General features: G+C 46.8%; 1 protein-coding gene across 1 annotated transcript in view; it reads left to right on the top strand.

Annotated features, from left to right (window-relative positions):
- Positions 1–19,028, top strand: part of LOC117517266 (enteropeptidase-like) — a 213,141-nt gene that overhangs the window by 15,577 nt on the left and 178,536 nt on the right. The window contains exons 6-7 of the mRNA XM_034178213.1: positions 13,492–13,641; positions 13,853–13,958. Of these exons, the coding sequence (XP_034034104.1) occupies positions 13,492–13,641; positions 13,853–13,958 (256 nt within the window). The remainder of the gene's footprint in view (positions 1–13,491; positions 13,642–13,852; positions 13,959–19,028) is intronic.

The raw sequence follows: 19,028 nt of genomic DNA, 5'->3' as shown, positions 1-19,028 counted from the left end.
CCCTCTCGTGTATGTAGCCCGCACTTCAGGCAGGGCGCCCTTTGGTAGTGGGCCAGCAGTACCTCCTCTTCAGCGGCCCACACAACACTCATCACCCTGTCAGACACTCGCTTGACCTCCAACACACTTTTAACATACTATTCCTTTAAAATGACCTCAACACCATTTCTCTTCCTGTCCTCACCATGGTACAACAACTTGTACCCACTGCCGATGCTCCTGCTCCTTGCACTTGGTCTCTTGCACACACAATATGTCTACCTTTCTCCTCTCCTTCATATCAGCCAGCTCTCTCCCTTTGCCAGTCAGACTGCCAACATTCAAAGTCCCCACTGTCACTTCCACCCTTCAAGTTTTCTTCTTCTCCCACTGTTAACGGATTAATTTCAGGCTTGTTGGAGGATTAATTACGGGCTTGTTGGAGGATTAATTACGGGCTTGTTAAAGGATTAATCACGGGCTTGTTAAAGGATTAATTTCAGTCTTGCTGGAGGAATTAATTTCAGTCTTGCTGGATCATTAATTTCAGGCTTGTTATAGGATTAATTATAGGCTTGTTAGAGGATTAATTTCAGGCTTGTTAAAGGAATAATTACAGGCTTTTTAAAGGAATAATTACAGGCTTGTTGGAGGATTAATTATAGGCTTGTTAAAGGATTAATTTCAGGCTTGTTAAAGGATTAATTACGGGCTTGTTGGAGGATTAATTACGGGCTTGTTGGAGGATTAATTACGGGATTGTTGGAGGATTAATTACGGGCTTGTTGGAGGATTAATTACGGGCTTGATGGAGGATTAATTATGGGCTTGTTGGAGGATTAATTATGGGCTTGTTGGAGGATTAATTTCAGGCTTGTTAAAGGATTAATTTCAGGCTTGTTGGAGTATTAATTGCAAGCCTGTTGGAGGATTAATCACAGACTTGTTGTTGTGTGGGCCGCCAGAAGAGGAGGTACTGCTGGCCCACCACCAGAGGGCGCCCTGTCTGGAGTGCGGGCTCCAGGCACCAGAGGGCGCAGCCGCCTCACAGGAGCAGCCAGGGTGACAGCTGTCACGCATCACCTGCAACAGCTGTTACCAATCATCTGATCGGCAGGGGTACATCAGCAAGACAACGTCTCCACCTCTTTGCCGAGATATCGTTCTACCTGGAAGGTAACGTACTCAGCTGACTGTTTGACAGTGATCTTTTGTGACTTTTGTGCGACTCCTTTTCCAACGAGAGGTGGAGGTAGTTTTCCTGCCGTGCGGATTGCTGGGTGCAAACGTGCCCACATTTAATTGTTTTTTGTTCCTCGCCAGCAGTACCAGGTCCGACACGCGGAGGCAGTGGCCACCTGGGAGTTCGGGACTTGGCGGCTCCAGTATTCCCGGGGTCTGGTGGCGGAGGAAATCGTGTGGTTCCGGTTCTGCTTTGGACAGACGTCTCCTATCTTCGAGCCTGCCCACACGACACCTTTTGTGATTTGGCTTTTGTCTATTGTTGTAATCTGTTGTATTTGTTGTGCCCATTCACAACAGTAAAGTGTTGTTATTTGACCTCCTCCATTGTCTGTTCATTTGCGCCCCCTGTTGTGGGTCCGTGTACCTACACTCTCCCAACAGGATATCTCGGCCAACGTCATGGACCCCGAGGGGCGTCAACCGGCTGTTGAACGGCCAATGGAAGAGCAGGGCGCACAGGCGTCTGCAGGAGGAATGGTCGGTGAGTTGCAGCGAATCCTCACCACTTTTACGGCTCGGCTGGATCTGATGACCGAGCAGAACGTCCTCCTTAACCGCAGGGTGGAGGCTCTCGCCGCGCAGGTGGAGGTGCGCCCTCAGGGCGCTGCTGCGGCTCCCCCTCCTGTCGATCCTGTGCGCAACAGTGACGTTCCACAGGTCGTTCAACGACCCCTCCCACCTTCCCCTGAAGCATACATAAGCCCTCCAGAGCCGTACGGGGGTTGTGTGGAGACATGCGCGGATTTTCTTATGCAGTGTTCGCTCGTCTTCGCACAACGTCCCGTCATGTACACGACTGATGCTAGTAAGATAGCTTATGTGATTAATCTGCTTCGCGGCAAGGCACGCGCTTGGGCTACAGCGCTCTGGGAGCAAAATTCATGGCTCCTTCTGACATATGATGGGTTTGTGAGGGAGTTCAGAACAGTGTTCGATCACCCAAATAGAGGAGAGACCGCTTCAGCCGTGCTGCTGTCAATGAGACAGGGGCGCCGGAGTGCAGCTGCTTATGCAGTCGACTTCCGCATCGCGGCTGCGAGGTCCGGCTGGAATAACACTGCCCTCCGCGCCGCCTTCGTAAACGGACTGTTGTTGGTCCTGAAGGAGCTCCTGGTGGCCAAGGACGAACCGCGGGATTTAGACGGGCTTATCGATCTCGTTATACGATTAGACAATCGGTTAGAAGAACGCCGTCGGGAACGAGACGAAGGGCGTGGCCGGGCACGCGCCGTCCCTCTCCCTTCCGGTTCCGACCGAGTTCCGCCCTCCCCACGCTCCACGGCCTCTACGCTCCGTGTGGTGACAGCTCCCCCTGTTGACGAAGCTATGGACACGAGCAGGGCCACATTTAGGGCACCAGATAGACAGAGGAGGCTGGCCCGTGGAGCATGCTTTGTTTGTGGCTCAATAGAGCATCAAGTAAGGGACTGCCCCGAGCGGTTAAAACACCAACGCCCGCCCCTAGACACTGGGTTAGACCTGCCATCGGGTATGTTTAGGTTCCTCGGTTCCTCCCGGTTCCCAGGCTAAGGAGGAGGTCAGAGTCCCGCCCAATCTGGGGACGGTGCCGGTGGAGTACCATGACCTTGTGGATGTGTTCAGTAAGGATCTGGCGCTCACCCTTCCCCCCCACCGTCCATATGATTGTGCCATTGATTTGATTCCAGGCGTTGAGTTTCCGTCCAGCAGGCTGTACAACCTCTCACGACCTGAGCGTGAATCAATGGAGACCTACATCCGGGACTCTTTAGCCGCCGGGTTGATCCGGAATTCCACCTCCCCGATGGGTGCAGGTTTCTTTTTTGTGGGTAAAAAAGACGGCGGACTTCATCCATGCATTGATTATAGGGGACTGAACGAAATCACGGTTCGTAATCGATACCCGTTGCCCTTGTTGGATTCAGTGTTCACGCCCCTGCATGGAGCCCAAATATTCACGAAGCTAGATCTTAGAAATGCGTATCACCTGGTTCAGATCCGGAAGGGAGACGACTGGAAGACGGCATTTAACACCCCCTTAGGTCACTTTGAGTACCTGGTCATGCCGTTCGGCCTCACAAACGCCCCCGCGACGTTCCAAGCATTGGTTAATGATGTCTTGCGGGATTTCCTGCACCGATTCGTCTTCGTATATCTAGACGATATACTCATCTTTTCTCCGGATCCTGAGACTCATGTCCAGCATGTACATCAGGTCCTGCAGCGGTTGTTGGAGAACCGGCTGTTTGTGAAGGGCGAGAAATGCGAGTTTCACCGCACTTCTTTGTCCTTCCTGGGGTTTATCATCTCCCCCAACTCCGTCGCTCCTGATCCGGCCAAGGTTGCGGCGGTGAGAGACTGGCCCCAACCCACTAGCCGTAGGAAGCTGCAACAGTTCCTCTGCTTTGCAAATTTCTACAGGAGGTTCATTAAGGGCTACAGTCAGGTAGTTAGCCCCCTGACAGCCCTGACCTCACCAAAAGTCCCCTTCACCTGGTCGGATCGTTGCGATGCCGCGTTCAAGGAGTTGAAACGACGCTTCTCGTCTGCACCCGTTCTGGTGCAGCCCGATCCTAGTCGCCAGTTAGTGGTTGAAGTGGACGCCTCGGACTCAGGGATAGGAGCTGTGCTTTCCCAGAGCGGGAAGACCGATAAGGTCCTTCACCCGTGTGCCTATTTTTCCCGCAGGTTGACCCCGGCCGAATGGAACTATGACATCGGCAATCGAGAACTCCTTGCGGTGAAAGAGGCTCTTGAAGAGTGGAGACATCTGTTGGAGGGAACGTCCGTGCCATTCACGGTTTTCACTGACCACCGGAACCTGGAGTATATCAGGACCGCCAAGCGGCTGAACCTCAGGCAAGCCCGCTGGTCACTGTTCTTCGGCCGTTTTGACTTCCGGATCACCTACCGTCCCAGGACCAAAAACCAGAGATCGGATGCCTTGTCCCGGGTACATGAAGATGAAGTCAAAGCGGAGTTGTCGGATCCACCGGAACCCATCATCCCGGAGTCCACTATCGTGGCCACCCTCACCTGGGACGTAGAGAGAACCGTCCGGGAGGCCCTGGCACGAAGCCCATACCCCGGAACTGGGCCGAAGAACAAACTATACGTCCCACCAGAAGCTAGGGCTGCAGTCCTGGACTTCTGTCACGGCTCCAAGCTCTCCTGTCATCCAGGGGTGCGAAGAACCGTGGCAGTTGTCCGGCAGCGCTTCTGGTGGGCGTCCCTAGAGGCCGACGTCCGGGATTATATCCAGGCCTGCACCACCTGCGCCAGGGGCAAGGCTGACCATCGCAGGGCATCAGGACTACTCCAGCCGCTGCCTGTGCCTCATCGCCCCTGGTCCCACATCGGCCTGGATTTTGTCACGGGCCTCCCGCCGTCCCAGGGTAACACCACCATCCTCACGATAGTGGACCGATTCTCCAAGGCGGCCCACTTCGTGGCCCTCCCGAAGCTCCCAACAGCCCAGGAGACAGCGGACCTCCTGGTCCACCACGTCGTCCGGCTGCATGGGATTCCAACAGACATCGTCTCCGATCGCGGTCCCCAGTTCTCCTCGCAAGTCTGGAGGAGCTTCTGCCGGGAACTGGGGGCCACGGTGAGTCTCTCGTCCGGGTACCACCCTCAGACCAACGGGCAAGCAGAACGGGTAAACCAGGAGGTGGAACAGGCCTTGCGCTGCGTGACTGCCGCGCACCCGGCGGCCTGGAGTACCCATTTGGCCTGGATCGAGTATGCCCATAACAGCCAGGTGTCTTCAGCCACCGGCCTCTCCCCTTTTGAGGTGTGTCTGGGGTATCAGCCCCCGTTGTTTCCAGTGGTTGAGGGAGAGGTCGGTGTGCCCTCAGTCCAGGCCCACCTACGGAAGTGCCGTCGGGTGTGGCGTGCCGCCCGTTCTGCTTTGCTAAAGGCCCGGACGAGGGCAAAAGCCCATGCAGACCGTCGGCGGACCCCGGCCCCTGCGTATCGGCCAGGGCAGGAGGTGTGGTTATCCACAAAGGACATTCCCCTCAAAGTGGACTCCCCCAAGCTACAGGACCGTTACATCGGCCCTTTCAAAATCCGTAAGGTCATCAGTCCAGCCACAGTGAGGCTTCAGCTTCCGACCTCACTGCGGATCCATCCTGTGTTTCATGTGTCCAGAATCAAACCACATCACACCTCACCCCTCTGTACTCCGGGTCCGGCGCCGCCTCCTGCCCGGATCATCGATGGCGAGCCGGCTTGGACGGTACGCCGGCTCTTGGATGTCCGTAGGATGGGCCGGGGCTTCCAGTATTTGGTGGACTGGGAGGGGTACGGTCCCGAAGAACGCTCCTGGGTGAAGAGGAGCTTCATCCTGGACCCGGCCCTCCTGGCCGATTTCTACCGCCGCCACCCGGACAAGCCTGGTCGGGCGCCAGGAGGCGCCCGTTGAGGGGGGGGTCCTGTTGTGTGGGCCGCCAGAAGAGGAGGTACTGCTGGCCCACCACCAGAGGGCGCCCTGTCTGGAGTGCGGGCTCCAGGCACCAGAGGGCGCAGCCGCCTCACAGGAGCAGCCAGGGTGACAGCTGTCACGCATCACCTGCAACAGCTGTTACCAATCATCTGATCGGCAGGGGTACATCAGCAGGACGACGACTCCACCTCTTTGCCGAGATATCGTTCTACCTGGAAGGTAACGTACTCAGCTGACTGTTTGACAGTGATCTTTTGTGACTTTTGTGCGACTCCTTTTCCAACGAGAGGTGGAGGTAGTTTTCCTGCCGTGCGGATTGCTGGGTGCAAACGCGCCCACATTTAATTGTTTTTTGTTCCTCGCCAGCAGTACCAGGTCCGACACGCGGAGGCAGTGGCCACCTGGGAGTTCGGGACTTGGCGGCTCCAGTATTCCCGGGGTCTGGTGGCGGAGGAAATCGTGTGGTTCCGGTTCTGCTTTGGACAGACGTCTCCTATCTTCGAGCCTGCCCACACGACACCTTTTGTGATTTGGCTTTTGTCTATTGTTGTAATCTGTTGTATTTGTTGTGCCCATTCACAACAGTAAAGTGTTGTTATTTGACCTCCTCCATTGTCCGTTCATTTGCGCCCCCTGTTGTGGGTCTGTGTACCTACACTTTCCCAACACTTGTTAAAGGATTCATCACAGACTTGTTAAAGAATTAATCACAGACTTGTTAAAGGATTAATTGCAGGCTTTTTGGAGGATTAATTACGGTCTTTTTAAAGGATTAATTTCAGGATTATTAAAGGATTAATTACAGGCTTGTTAATGGATTAATTACAGGCGTGTTAATGGCTTAATTACATGCTTGTTAATGGATTAATTACATGCTTGTTAATGGATTAATTACAGGCGTGTTAAAGGATTTATTACATACGGAAGCGTATTGCATTCACTGGATTACGAGATCGGGATCTCATAATTACGAGAAAAGATCTCGTAATTACGAGATCAGGTTTCTCCAGCTTCCCCGTATGTGCGCTTCCTCAATGATCAGCGGGCATGATGGCGCTGTCGCAATTAATCTGCTGTTACCACCTTCTCGGTCTGAGACACTGGGAAATACTGATATTTCTTCAAAATTAGGATGATATTAATATTAGTATGTCAACACTGCAGGCATCTCAAGTCCTTGGGATTGTTCCGGCGGAAAGCCCAGTCTGACGTACTGGGTCGCTCTCTTTCTTACCTACGGAAGCTCTGAGCTGCCAAGCCCTAATATATATTTGGCTCAGTATCATGCAATTACGTGAAAAGTTTCATGTTATAACATGATATTTATCATGTTATAACGTGATACTTATCACGTTATTTTGTCATATGAAATTATGACATGCGGTATTTTCACGTTATAACGAGAAATTATCACGTAACAAGAAATTATGCTCCACGTCGCCGTAATTATGAGATCAAGCTATTGTTTTTATTTATTTATTTTGTGTGTGTGTGTGTGTGTGTAATCGCTTCTGTACTTCCAGTCCAAGCGTGAGAATGCCTGAGTCATAATCAAAAATAGGCCAATTTGTAACCTCTGACACTGCATTGTGATCCACACCACGGCGCACACAAGGTGTGGATTTCCCACTAAACTGTTGCTGGATGAATGAAACTCCTCCAGCGAGGCGAGGCACAGCTCGGGCACACAGACTGGCATGTGCCCGGGTGGGAGTGAGCCCCGCTGTGTCCCTCAGTGGTCGGTGGGTCTGTGTGAGTGAAAGCTGGAAGTCGCCCCGTGCTCCTCCCTGGACATTCATCCGGGAGCACTTCAGGGGGAAAATCCACACTTTGTGTTTGATTATAGTGTGTTATCATCGGCTGAGCTCAGCTCACGTCTGTGCTGAGGGACTGGAAGTATGGAAGTATATACATAAAACTATTTAAACACCTGATCTCGTGATTGAGATCTTTTCTCATAATTACGAGATCAGGATCTCGTAATTACGAGATCAGTGGTCAAATTTTTTTTTATCCAGTGAATGCAATACTCTTCTGTAATTACAGCTTGTTAAAGGATTAATTGCAGGCTTCGTAAAGGATTAATTTGATGCATGTTATAGGATTAATTTCAGAATTGTTAATGGATCAATTGCAGGCTTGTTAAAGGATTAATTTCAGGCTTGTTAAAGGATTAATTTCAGGCTTGTTAAAGGATTAATTTCAGGCTTGTTGGAGGATTAATTACTGGCTTTTTAAAGGATTCATTTCAGGCTTGTTGGAGGATTAATTACTGGCTTTTTAATGGATTAATTACAGGCTTGTTAAAGGGTTAATTACAGGATTGTTAAAGGATTAATTTCAGGCTTGTTGGAGGATTAATTTCAGGCTTTTTGGAGAATTAATTATAGGCTTTTTTAAGGATTAATTTCAGGCTTGTTAACAGAATAATTAGTCTTTTTGAAGGATTAATTGCAGGCTTTTTAAAGGATTAATTTCACCCTTGTTAAAGGATTAATTACAGGCTTGTTGGAGGATTAATTTCAGACTTGTTAATGGATTATTGCAGGCTTCTTAAAGGATTAATTGCAGGCTTGTTGGAGGATTAATTTCATGCTTGTTAAAGGATTAATTATAGGTTTGTTAATGGATTAATTACAGGCTTGCTAATGGATGAATTACAGGCTTGTTAAATGATTAATTTCAGGCTTGTTAAAGGATTAATTTCAGGCTTGTTATAGGATTAATTACTGGCTTGTTAAAGGATTAATTGCAGGCTTGTTGGAGGATTAATTTCAGACTTGTTAATGGATTATTGCAGGAGATAGAGTAAGGGAGATAGAGTATCTCGTCAATAGTTTTACATCCTCATTGAAGACAACTTTGGATGCTGTAGCTCCTCTGAAAAAGAGAGCTTTAAATCAGAAGTGTCTGACTCCGTGGTATAACTCACAAACCCGTAGCTTAAAGCAGATAACCTGTAAGTTGGAGAGGAAATGGCGTCTCACTAATTTAGAAGATCTTCACTTAGCCTGGAAAAAGAGTCTGTTGCTCTATAAAAAAGCCCTCCGTAAAGCTAGGACATCTTTCTACTCATCACTAATTGAAGAAAATAAGTACAACCCCAGGTTTCTTTTCAGCACTGTAGCCAGGCTGACAAAGAGTCAGAGCTCTATTGAGCTGAGTATTCCATTAACTTTAACTAGTAATGACTTCATGACTTTCTTTGCTAACAAAATTTTAACTATTAGAGAAAAAATTACTCATAACCATCCCAAAGACGTATCGTTATCTTTGGCTGCTTTCAGTGATGCCGGTATTTGGTTAGACTCTTTCTCTCCGATTGTTCTGTCTGAGTTATTTTCATTAGTTACTTCATCCAAACCATCAACAAGTTTATTAGACCCCATTCCTACCAGGCTGCTCAAGGAAGCCCTACCATTATTTAATGCTTCGATCTTAAATATGATCAATCTATCTTTGTTAGTTGGCTATGTACCACAGGCTTTTAAGGTGGCAGTAATTAAACCATTACTTAAAAAGCCATCACTTGACCCAGCTATCTTAGCTAATTATAGGCCAATCTCCAACCTTCCTTTTCTCTCAAAAATTCTTGAAAGGGTAGTTGTAAAACAGCTAACTGATCATCTGCAGAGGAATGGTCTATTTGAAGACTTTCAGTCAGGGTTTAGAATTCATCATAGTACAGAAACAGCATTAGTGAAGGTTACAAATGATCTTCTTATGGCCTCAGACAGTGGACTCATCTCTGTGCTTGTTCTGTTAGACCTCAGTGCTGCTTTTGATACTGTTGACCATAAAATTTTATTACAGAGATTAGAGCATGCCATAGGTATTAAAGGCACTGCGCTGCGGTGGTTTGAATCATATTTGTCTAATAGATTACAATTTGTTCATGTAAATGGGGAATCTTCTTCACAGACTAAAGTTAATTATGGAGTTCCACAAGGTTCTGTGCTAGGACCAATTTTATTCACTTTATACATGCTTCCCTTAGGCAGTATTATTAGACGGTATTGCTTAAATTTTCATTGTTACGCAGATGATACCCAGCTTTATCTATCCATGAAGCAAGAGGACACACACCAATTAGCTAAACTGCAGGATTGTCTTACAGACATAAAGACATGGATGACCTCTAATTTCCTGCTTTTAAACTCAGATAAAACTGAAGTTATTGTACTTGGCCCCACAAATCTTAGAAACATGGTGTCTAACCAGATCCTTACTCTGGATGGCATTACCCTGACCTCTAGTAATACTGTGAGAAATCTTGGAGTCATTTTTGATCAGGATATGTCATTCAAAGCGCATATTAAACAAATATGTAGGACTGCTTTTTTGCATTTATGCAATATCTCTAAAATCAGAAAGGTCTTGTTTCAGAGTGATGCTGAAAAACTAATTCATGCATTTATTTCCTCTAGGCTGGACTATTGTAATTCATTATTATCAGGTTGTCCTAAAGGTTCCCTAAAAAGCCTTCAGTTAATTCAAAATGCTGCAGCTAGAGTACTGACGGGGACTAGAAGGAGAGAGCATATCTCACCCATATTGGCCTCTCTTCATTGGCTTCCTGTTAATTCTAGAATAGAATTTAAAATTCTTCTTCTTACTTATAAGGTTTTGAATAATCAGGTCCCATCTTATCTTAGGGACCTCGTAGTACCATATCACCCCAATAGAGCGCTTCACTCTCAGACTGCAGGCTTACTTGTAGTTCCTAGGGTTTGTAAGAGTAGAATGGGAGGCAGAGCCTTCAGCTTTCAGGCTCCTCTCCTGTGGAACCAGCTCCCAATTCAGATCAGGGAGACAGACACCCTCTCTACTTTTAAGATTAGGCTTAAAACTTTCCTTTTTGCTAAAGCTTATAGTTAGGGCTGGATCAGGTGACCCTGAACCATCCCTTAGTTATGCTGCTATAGACATAGACTGCTGGGGGGTTCCCATGATGCACTGTTTCTTTCTCTTTTTGCTCTGTATGCACCACTCTGCATTTAATCATTAGTGATCGATCTCTGCTCCCCTCCACAGCATGTCTTTTTCCTGGTTCTCTCCCTCAGCCCCAACCAGTCCCAGCAGAAGACTGCCCCTCCCTGAGCCTCGTTCTGCTGGAGGTTTCTTCCTGTTAAAAGGGAGTTTTTCCTTCCCACTGTAGCCAAGTGCTTGCTCACAGGGGGTCGTTTTGACCGTTGGGGTTTTACATAATTATTGTATGGCCTTGCCTTACAATATAAAGCACCTTGGGGCAACTGTTTGTTGTGATTTGGCGCTATATAAAAAAATTGATTGATTGATTGATTGATTAATTGCAGGCTTGTTGGATAATTAATTTCATGCTTGTTAAAGGATTAATTATAGGTTTGTTAATGGATGAATTACAGGCTTGTTAAATGATTAATTTCAGGCTTGGAGGGTTAATTTCATGCTTGTTAAAGGATTAATTTCAGGCTTGTTGGAAGATTAATTACGGGGTTGTTGGAGGATTAATTACTGGCTTTTTAAAGGATTCATTTCAGGCTTGTTGGAGGATTAATTTCAGGCTTGTTATAGGATTAATTTCAGGCTTCGTATAGGATTAATTACAGGCTTGTTAAAGGGTTAATTACAGGCTTGTTAAAGGGTTAATTACAGGCTTGTTAACGGGTTAATTACAGGCTTGTTAACGGATTAATTACAGTCTTGCTAACGGATTAATTACAGGCTTGCTAACGGATTAATTACAGGCTTTTTGGAGGATTAATTTCAGCCTTGTTAAAGGGTTAATTGCAGGCTTGTTAACGGATTAATTATGGTCTTTTTAAAGGATTAATTTCAGGCTTGTTGTGGGATTAATTTCAGGCTTGTTGTGGGGTTAATTACAGGCTTGTTAACGGGTTAATTACAGGCTTGTTAACGGGTTAATTACAGGCATGTTAACAGGTTAATTACAGGCTTGTTAACGGATTAATTACAGGCTTGTTAACGGGTTAATTACAGGCTTTTTGGAGGATTAATTTCAGCCTTGTTAAAGGATTAATTTCAGCCTTGTTAAAGGATTAATTTCAGCCTTGTTGGAGGATTAATTGCAGGCTTGTTGGAGGATTAAGTTCCGGCTTGTTAACGGATTAATTATGGTCTTTTTAAAGGATTAATTGCAGGCTTTTTGGAGGATTAAGTTCCGGCTTGTTAACGGATTAATTATGGTCTTTTTAAAGGATTAATTTCAGGCTTGTTGTGGGATTAATTTCAGGCTTGTTGTGGGGTTAATTACAGGCTTGTTAACGGGTTAATTACAGGCTTGTTAACGGGTTAATTACAGGCATGTTAACAGGTTAATTACAGGCTTGTTAACGGATTAATTACAGGCTTGTTAACGGGTTAATTACAGGCTTTTTGGAGGATTAATTTCAGCCTTGTTAAAGGATTAATTTCAGCCTTGTTAAAGGATTAATTTCAGCCTTGTTGGAGGATTAATTGCAGGCTTGTTGGAGGATTAAGTTCCGGCTTGTTAACGGATTAATTATGGTCTTTTTAAAGGATTAATTTCAGCCTTGTTGGAGGATTAATTGCAGGCTTGTTGGAGGATTAAGTTCCGGCTTGTTAACGGATTAATTATGGTCTTTTTAAAGGATTAATTGCAGGCTTTTGGAGGATTAAGTTCCGGCTTGTTAACGGATTAATTATGGTCTTTTTAAAGGATTAATTTCAGGCTTGTTGTGGGATTAATTTCAGGCTTGTTGTGGGGTTAATTACAGGCTTGTTAACGGGTTAATTACAGGCTTGTTAACGGGTTAATTACAGGCATGTTAACAGGTTAATTACAGGCTTGTTAACGGATTAATTACAGGCTTGTTAACGGGTTAATTACAGGCTTTTTGGAGGATTAATTTCAGCCTTGTTAAAGGATTAATTTCAGCCTTGTTAAAGGATTAATTTCAGCCTTGTTGGAGGATTAATTGCAGGCTTGTTGGAGGATTAAGTTCCGGCTTGTTAACGGATTAATTATGGTCTTTTTAAAGGATTAATTTCAGCCTTGTTGGAGGATTAATTGCAGGCTTGTTGGAGGATTAAGTTCCGGCTTGTTAACGGATTAATTATGGTCTTTTTAAAGGATTAATTGCAGGCTTTTTGGAGGATTAAGTTCCGGCTTGTTAACGGATTAATTATGGTCTTTTTAAAGGATTAATTTCAGGCTTGTTGTGGGATTAATTTCAGGCTTGTTGTGGGATTAATTTTAGGTTTGTTAAAGGATTAATTTCAGGCTTGTTGTAGGATTAATTTTAGGTTTGTTAAAGGATTCATTTCAGACTTTTTAAAGGATTCATTTCAGACTTTTTAAAGGATTCATTTCAGGCTTGTTAAAGGATTAATTTTAGGTTTGTTAAAGGATTAATTTCAGGATTGTTGGAGGATATATTTCAGGCTCATTAATGCCTTTTCTATCTTGCATTCTGTCTCTTCTGCCATAGCACCCCCCCCCCCCCCCCCCCCCCCCCCACACACACACACCTGGAATCCCCTGCTTGCTGTTATGGATAGAGCTGCAGAAGATAAATATATTTGGGCTTAACCTTTGACGTTGACTTTGGTACATATCACAAATTAAAGCCAAAGGTCAAACATAGACAAACAGGTACTGCGACTACTTGGCCCTCTGCTCCCGCTGTCAGTAAAATGATCTGTGATCGTGCAGTACACAGCACCACTCTTCTGTCATCGTTCTTATTTGTGGCACGTCAGGAAGTCTGAGCTGATTGGTCGCAGTGGACACACTCTTGTCAAATATACAGTATATCTGTGAGTGGAACCAAATGTCGCAGTCCTGCGTGTTGTACTGCTCTGCCTGTGTTTGTGCACAGATGAACAGAAGCTGAGCTGTTCCTTTGAGCAAGGCATGTGCCTCTGGCGCCAGCAGCTGAATGATGATGGATACTGGATTCGAATCAACGGTCCAACATTTCCTCCGCTCACTGGTCCGAGCGTGGACCACACGTTTGGCAATCAGTCAGGTGGGTTTCCTCAGTCACATAAACAAGACAGCATGTTTATTTGTATTTGTGCAAACAACAGACAAAATCAATGAAAGAAATGATAATTTCTGATCTACAATTAATATTATAAAGGTGTAATGAAGGATGCAGTAAATACTGAGTAATATGGTGAGTGCTTGCAGTATTTGTGGTGTAGCCACAGAGTAAAAACATGTTCACCTGATGCCAGGTTTCTATTTGGTTACGCCACGGAGCCCCGGACAGTTTCTCAGGAGATTCCGGATCCACAGTGTCCGTCTGTCTCCGTCCACACAGCCGGCATGTCTGCACTTCTGGTAAACAAGTCAACCCCAGACTTATTCTAGTGTGTTGTTGGTGTTATTGTGTGTTTTGATGACTGTTACACGGTGGACTAGTGGTTTAAGCATTGGGTTTGAGACTAGAGAATCCTCACTTTAAACCCCCGCCGAGGTCCTTATGCTGCGTTTTACACATAACGACGGCACGTCACAAATACCACAAAGTATACATTCTTGGCCGCTGATCACGAATGTGATGATTCGGGACAGAGGTGTCAGGGGTCCTCAGGAAATGCTGCAACCTGTTACCACGCGTTACGATTAATGTCACGTGTCGCTGGAGAATTATCAGGAACCATTACGCACGGTCAAGAATAACGTTGTTGCGTGCTGTTGTGCGCTATTGCGTGTAACGGCGCATTAAGTTCTGTCATGTTGCAAATGAGGTGAATTGTCTTCACACACACACCCCCATATTCATTCATCAGCTGCTTAACAATTCAGATCGCTCCAGTTTGCTCCTCATCAGCAGAAGAACTTTGTGACTGCATGCTTAGTTGGGCTCTGTGCCATGGAGTGGCGCAGAGAGGAGGAGGAGGAGACGGAGAGAGCCAGATGTATGGCTCCACGTGGCTCTTATCTCGCTTGTTTTCCCAAACATCAGGCGCAGCAGCAGGTGGAACACCTGCAGGCGCGCGCTGAGGAGCATTGGAACGAGACTTTTAGCTGACTTGGCGTCACTGTCCTTCTTCAGTGTACTGCAGCAATGAAACTGAATGCAGTTCAGCAGGATTTAATTGTGCATGCATCAGAGAAGAATGCTGTCACGCTCTATTAAGGATCACCACTAATCAAAAAGGATCAACACTCAGTTGTGACCTCCACGACATGAGGCGAAATGAGGGTGGTGTGTGACATTCGTGGAAGATTTTTTGACAGCCAAAAACATGCTCCATAAATATCACCAATATCACGCACCAACACACACTATTAAGAAACCTATTCAGATGCATTAAGTCACATTAAGAGTGTCAGGAGTGTTCCAAGAATGACACAAATATGACATTCGTAACATGTCCTGCCTATGTGTAAACGCACCTTTAATGCCTGTCCTGAACCGGTGTGTCTCTGAGCAGCTTGCATGGCAGCACCCTGACATTGCTTCAGACGGTAAAGCGCTACATGAATGCTGTCCATTTACTTGTGTCTCAGCTTGTCTGTTTCTCATTTGTTTCAATTCATTCAGCTTTATTGTCATGATCATAGCATTACACCTTTAAAGCACGATAAGAATGAAAATATTTCCTGTCTGTCACCCTCTCTGTGTGTCAGGTCCTGGTCTTGGTTAGTCTTTGAAACCCCTGCTGTATTCTGGAAAAATGTCACCATGGAAGTGTCAGGATTTGGGTCTTGCCAGCTTTTATTTCTTGGCTCTGTGTTCTTCAGTTACTTTTGTTTTTTCTGTTGTGGGGTTTTTGTTCTGTTTGGGTCTGTCTTTCCTGTCTGTCTCTGCTGGCTCTTGGTGGTGGGTGTTTCCCTCTGTCTGGCCATGCCCTCCTTCTGGTGTGTTCCACGCACACCTGTTCGCTATCTGCACCTCATCACCTGGGTGTATTTAAGCTCTCCATTGTGCCTTACTCCCTCGCCAGATTGTAGCGCCTTGTGCCTCTTTCCAGCTCTGTTCGTGTATTTCCTTGCCTTGCTTCGTTTGCCTCATCGTGTTTTTTGACTACCTGCCTGTGTACCTCGACCACGCCTAGCCTGATGTATTTGTTACTGTTGCTCTTTTTGGACTGCCTATCTGTGTACCAACCCCAGCCTGTTTACAGAGTAAACATCTTATCTCCACTGAGCTGTGTACCTGCATCCTGCATTTGTGTCCAGCCTGTCAAACCTGATAGCACAATCTGGCCAACAATGGACACAGCAGACGCAGACGTCTTCCAGCTGGTGGTACGCCACCACAGTCGGCAGCTCGCTCTGCAAGAGGACCAGCTAGCCGTTCTGAACTCTGGGATCAGTGAGTTAGCTAAGCAGCAGGCTTCTTTCATGGCCTCAGTGAGCTCTCAGATGGAGCAACTACTCTCTACCATTAAGCATCAGGCTATGACTAGTACAGCTCTCGCCGATGCACCACTTCCGGGACCGTTGTTAGCCCCGCCGGCTCCTGTACCCGTGGTTTGTAATCAACTCTCCCGGCCTGAGCGTTTTTCGGGAGAGTCCGGGGATGTCAAGCCGTTCATTACACAATGTGAACTTCATTTTGAATTAATGGCGTCAATGTTTCCGTCCGATAGGGCGAAGATAGCATTCGTCATTACTCACCTGAACGGCCGGGCTGCAGCGTGGGCCATGACGGAGTGGAGCCGTGGTTCGCCATCTTGCTCCTCCCTGGTGGCCTTCACTCATGCTCTAGAGCAGGTCTTCCAGCACACCTCGCCGGGGCGCGAGGCGGGTCATTCGTTGATGAGGTTAAAGCAAGGCAGTCGCCGAGTGGCAGATTACGCCATCGATTTTCGCATCCTCGCTTCGAAGAGCGAATGGAACCAGGCAGCGCTCCAAGATGTCTTCTTCCGGGGTTTGAGTGACGTCATTCAAGACCAGTTGGTGGCGATAAACCTGCCGAACGACCTTGATGCTCTGATAGCACTGGCTATCCGGACTGATCGCAGTCTGTCTGACCTTCCCCGCCGAGACAGCCTTCATTACGCCCAGCAAGTCTTCTCATCGTCGGATCTGTCATCCTCTGCCGGCCGCTCTGGCAGCAACTCTCCGCCCAGCTCTGCAGAGAAGCCCACGCGAGTAGGACGGACACGCCTCTCCCTGGTGGAGCGCGAGGGGCGTCGAGCAGAAGGACTTTGTTTTTATTGTGGTCAGTCAGGTCATGTTGCAACCCTCTGTCCAGTCAAGGGTGCCCCCGTGCGGCCGAGAAGGGTTGTGCAGGTGAGTCAGAGTTCAGTTCATACATCCTCTCAGAATGGTTTAATTGTCACTTTCTCATCTGACCATACCACCATAGAATGTCCTGTATTCATTGATTCTGGGGCTGATTCTAATCTCATGTCATCCTCTGTTGCCAAGTCCCTCCAACTGAAATTTTATCAGCTTTCACGCCCATTGGTGGTCCATGCGGTGGATGGCCATGAATTAGGTCAAATTGAGTACCGCACCCAACCTGTTTGCATGATAATTTCTGGCAGTCATTCTGAACAAATTAGTTTTCATGTATTTGATAACATGACTCTGTGATTCTGGGGCACCCTTGGATGCAACGCCATAAACCTAGTCTAGACTGGACTCAGGATAAAATTGAAGCATGGGGATCTTCTTGCGAAAAGTCTTGCCTGTCTGCACCCGAGGTTCCATCCAATATGTGTAACTCTGATCTAGAGGGCATACCAGTTTGCTACCATGATCTTCTCTGTGCGCTGGCTTCGCGTCGGCGCGGCCGCGGGTTTCAGTATTTGGACTGGGAGGGGTACGGCCCAGAGGAGCGGTCGTGGATTCCCTCCCACTTTGTCCTGGACCCCTCTCTCATTAGGGATTTTCATGCCTCTCACCCTGCTGCGCCTGGGCCGTCGGGGGCTGGCCTTTGAGGGGGGGTGCTGTCAGGATTTGGGTCTTGCCAGCTTTTATTTCTTGGCTCTGTGTTCTTCAGTTACTTTTGTTTTTTCTGTTGTGGGGTTTTTGTTCTGTTTGGGTCTGTCTTTCCTGTCTGTGTACCTTGACCACGCCTAGCCTGATGTATTTGTTACTGTTGCTCTTTTTGGACTGCCTGTCTGTGTACCGACCCCAGCCTGTTTACAGAGTAAACATCTTATCTCCACTGAGATGTGTACCTGCGTCCTGCATTTGTGTCCAGCCTGTCAAACCTGATAGGAAGTATCACTTGTAATTGTAAATCAGTGAATTAGAAGATACCTTTTAGTTTCCCTGTGCGATTGTTGATGGAAAAAGGCTGACCAGGATTCAGTCTTTTTCTCAGTTGACCTCACCATTTAATAGAGAAAATGAGCCAATGTAACATTAGCAGAGTCTCTGGGTTCACGCTTAGTTTGCCCGAGCAGTCAGACCGAGTCTGGGGGGCTGTCAGGCGCTCTGAGCAGGAACCCTGTCTTCCTCTCCCTGAACCCATATATGCTTCCCTGAGGTTCCTGGTCTAGACGTTGTGTCACGACGCTAAGATGTTGTATTCTTTCTTGATTGGTCCACTTCTCATCTTGTGTGCAGTGCAGTCTTCCATCACTCGCTGATTGCATCCTCCTTTTACCTAATAAGGACTGATCATGCACTCATCACACAGCCCCCAGCCGCTCCTTCCAGTTATCACCCATCAATCGGCTCACATTCACACGTTGTTACACATTCCACTGTGAGTGCATCTTGTTTTTCTACCTGAGAGATTACCAGAGCCTTGTGCACAATGTCAACATGCCGTATCCTCTTTCTAGTCACAAATGAGTTACACAGTTTTCAGTTACCAACCATACAGAAAAACCGGTCACACAGTAGGCAAATTCAGCAGAACACATTCAAACATGATCATATAAGAAGAAGAAGACCATCAACCTTGTACTAATCAATATACAATGAGCACATCATTCATTAATTATCTTAACATCTTCAACCACTCCTTTGCCAGTTTTCTGTCATGTTTTCTCATCACTATTGAGTCCCATGATGTTTGCAAATGACATTGTGATCTGCGGTGAGAGCGGGAGGAGATATGCTCTGGTGCCCGCTGGAACAGAGCAGTTACAAAGAGAAGACTTTAGGTCAACTGTCCAAAGTCATGGAGAGTGTGGTAGAGAGGTGAAGAAGAGAGTGCAGGCAGGGTGGAGTGTGGAGAATATCAGCAAGAGTGAAGGAGAAAGTTCACAAGACATTAGTGAGAGTTGTGTATTAGTCCATCACCTGTGTGTCCATCAGTCTGTGTATCCATCAGTCTGTTAGTCTGTGTGTCCATCAGTCCATCAAATCAAATCACTTTTATTTATATAGCGCCAAATCACAACAAACAGTTGCCCCAAGGTGCTTTATATTGTAAGGCAAAAGCCATACAATAATTACAGAAAAACCCCAACGGTCAAAACGACCCCCTATGAG

Source organism: Thalassophryne amazonica, chromosome 9 (assembly GCF_902500255.1).
Source record: "Thalassophryne amazonica chromosome 9, fThaAma1.1, whole genome shotgun sequence".
Taxonomy (NCBI): Eukaryota; Metazoa; Chordata; class Actinopteri; order Batrachoidiformes; family Batrachoididae; genus Thalassophryne; species Thalassophryne amazonica.
This window is presented reverse-complemented; position numbering and strand designations above follow the sequence as displayed.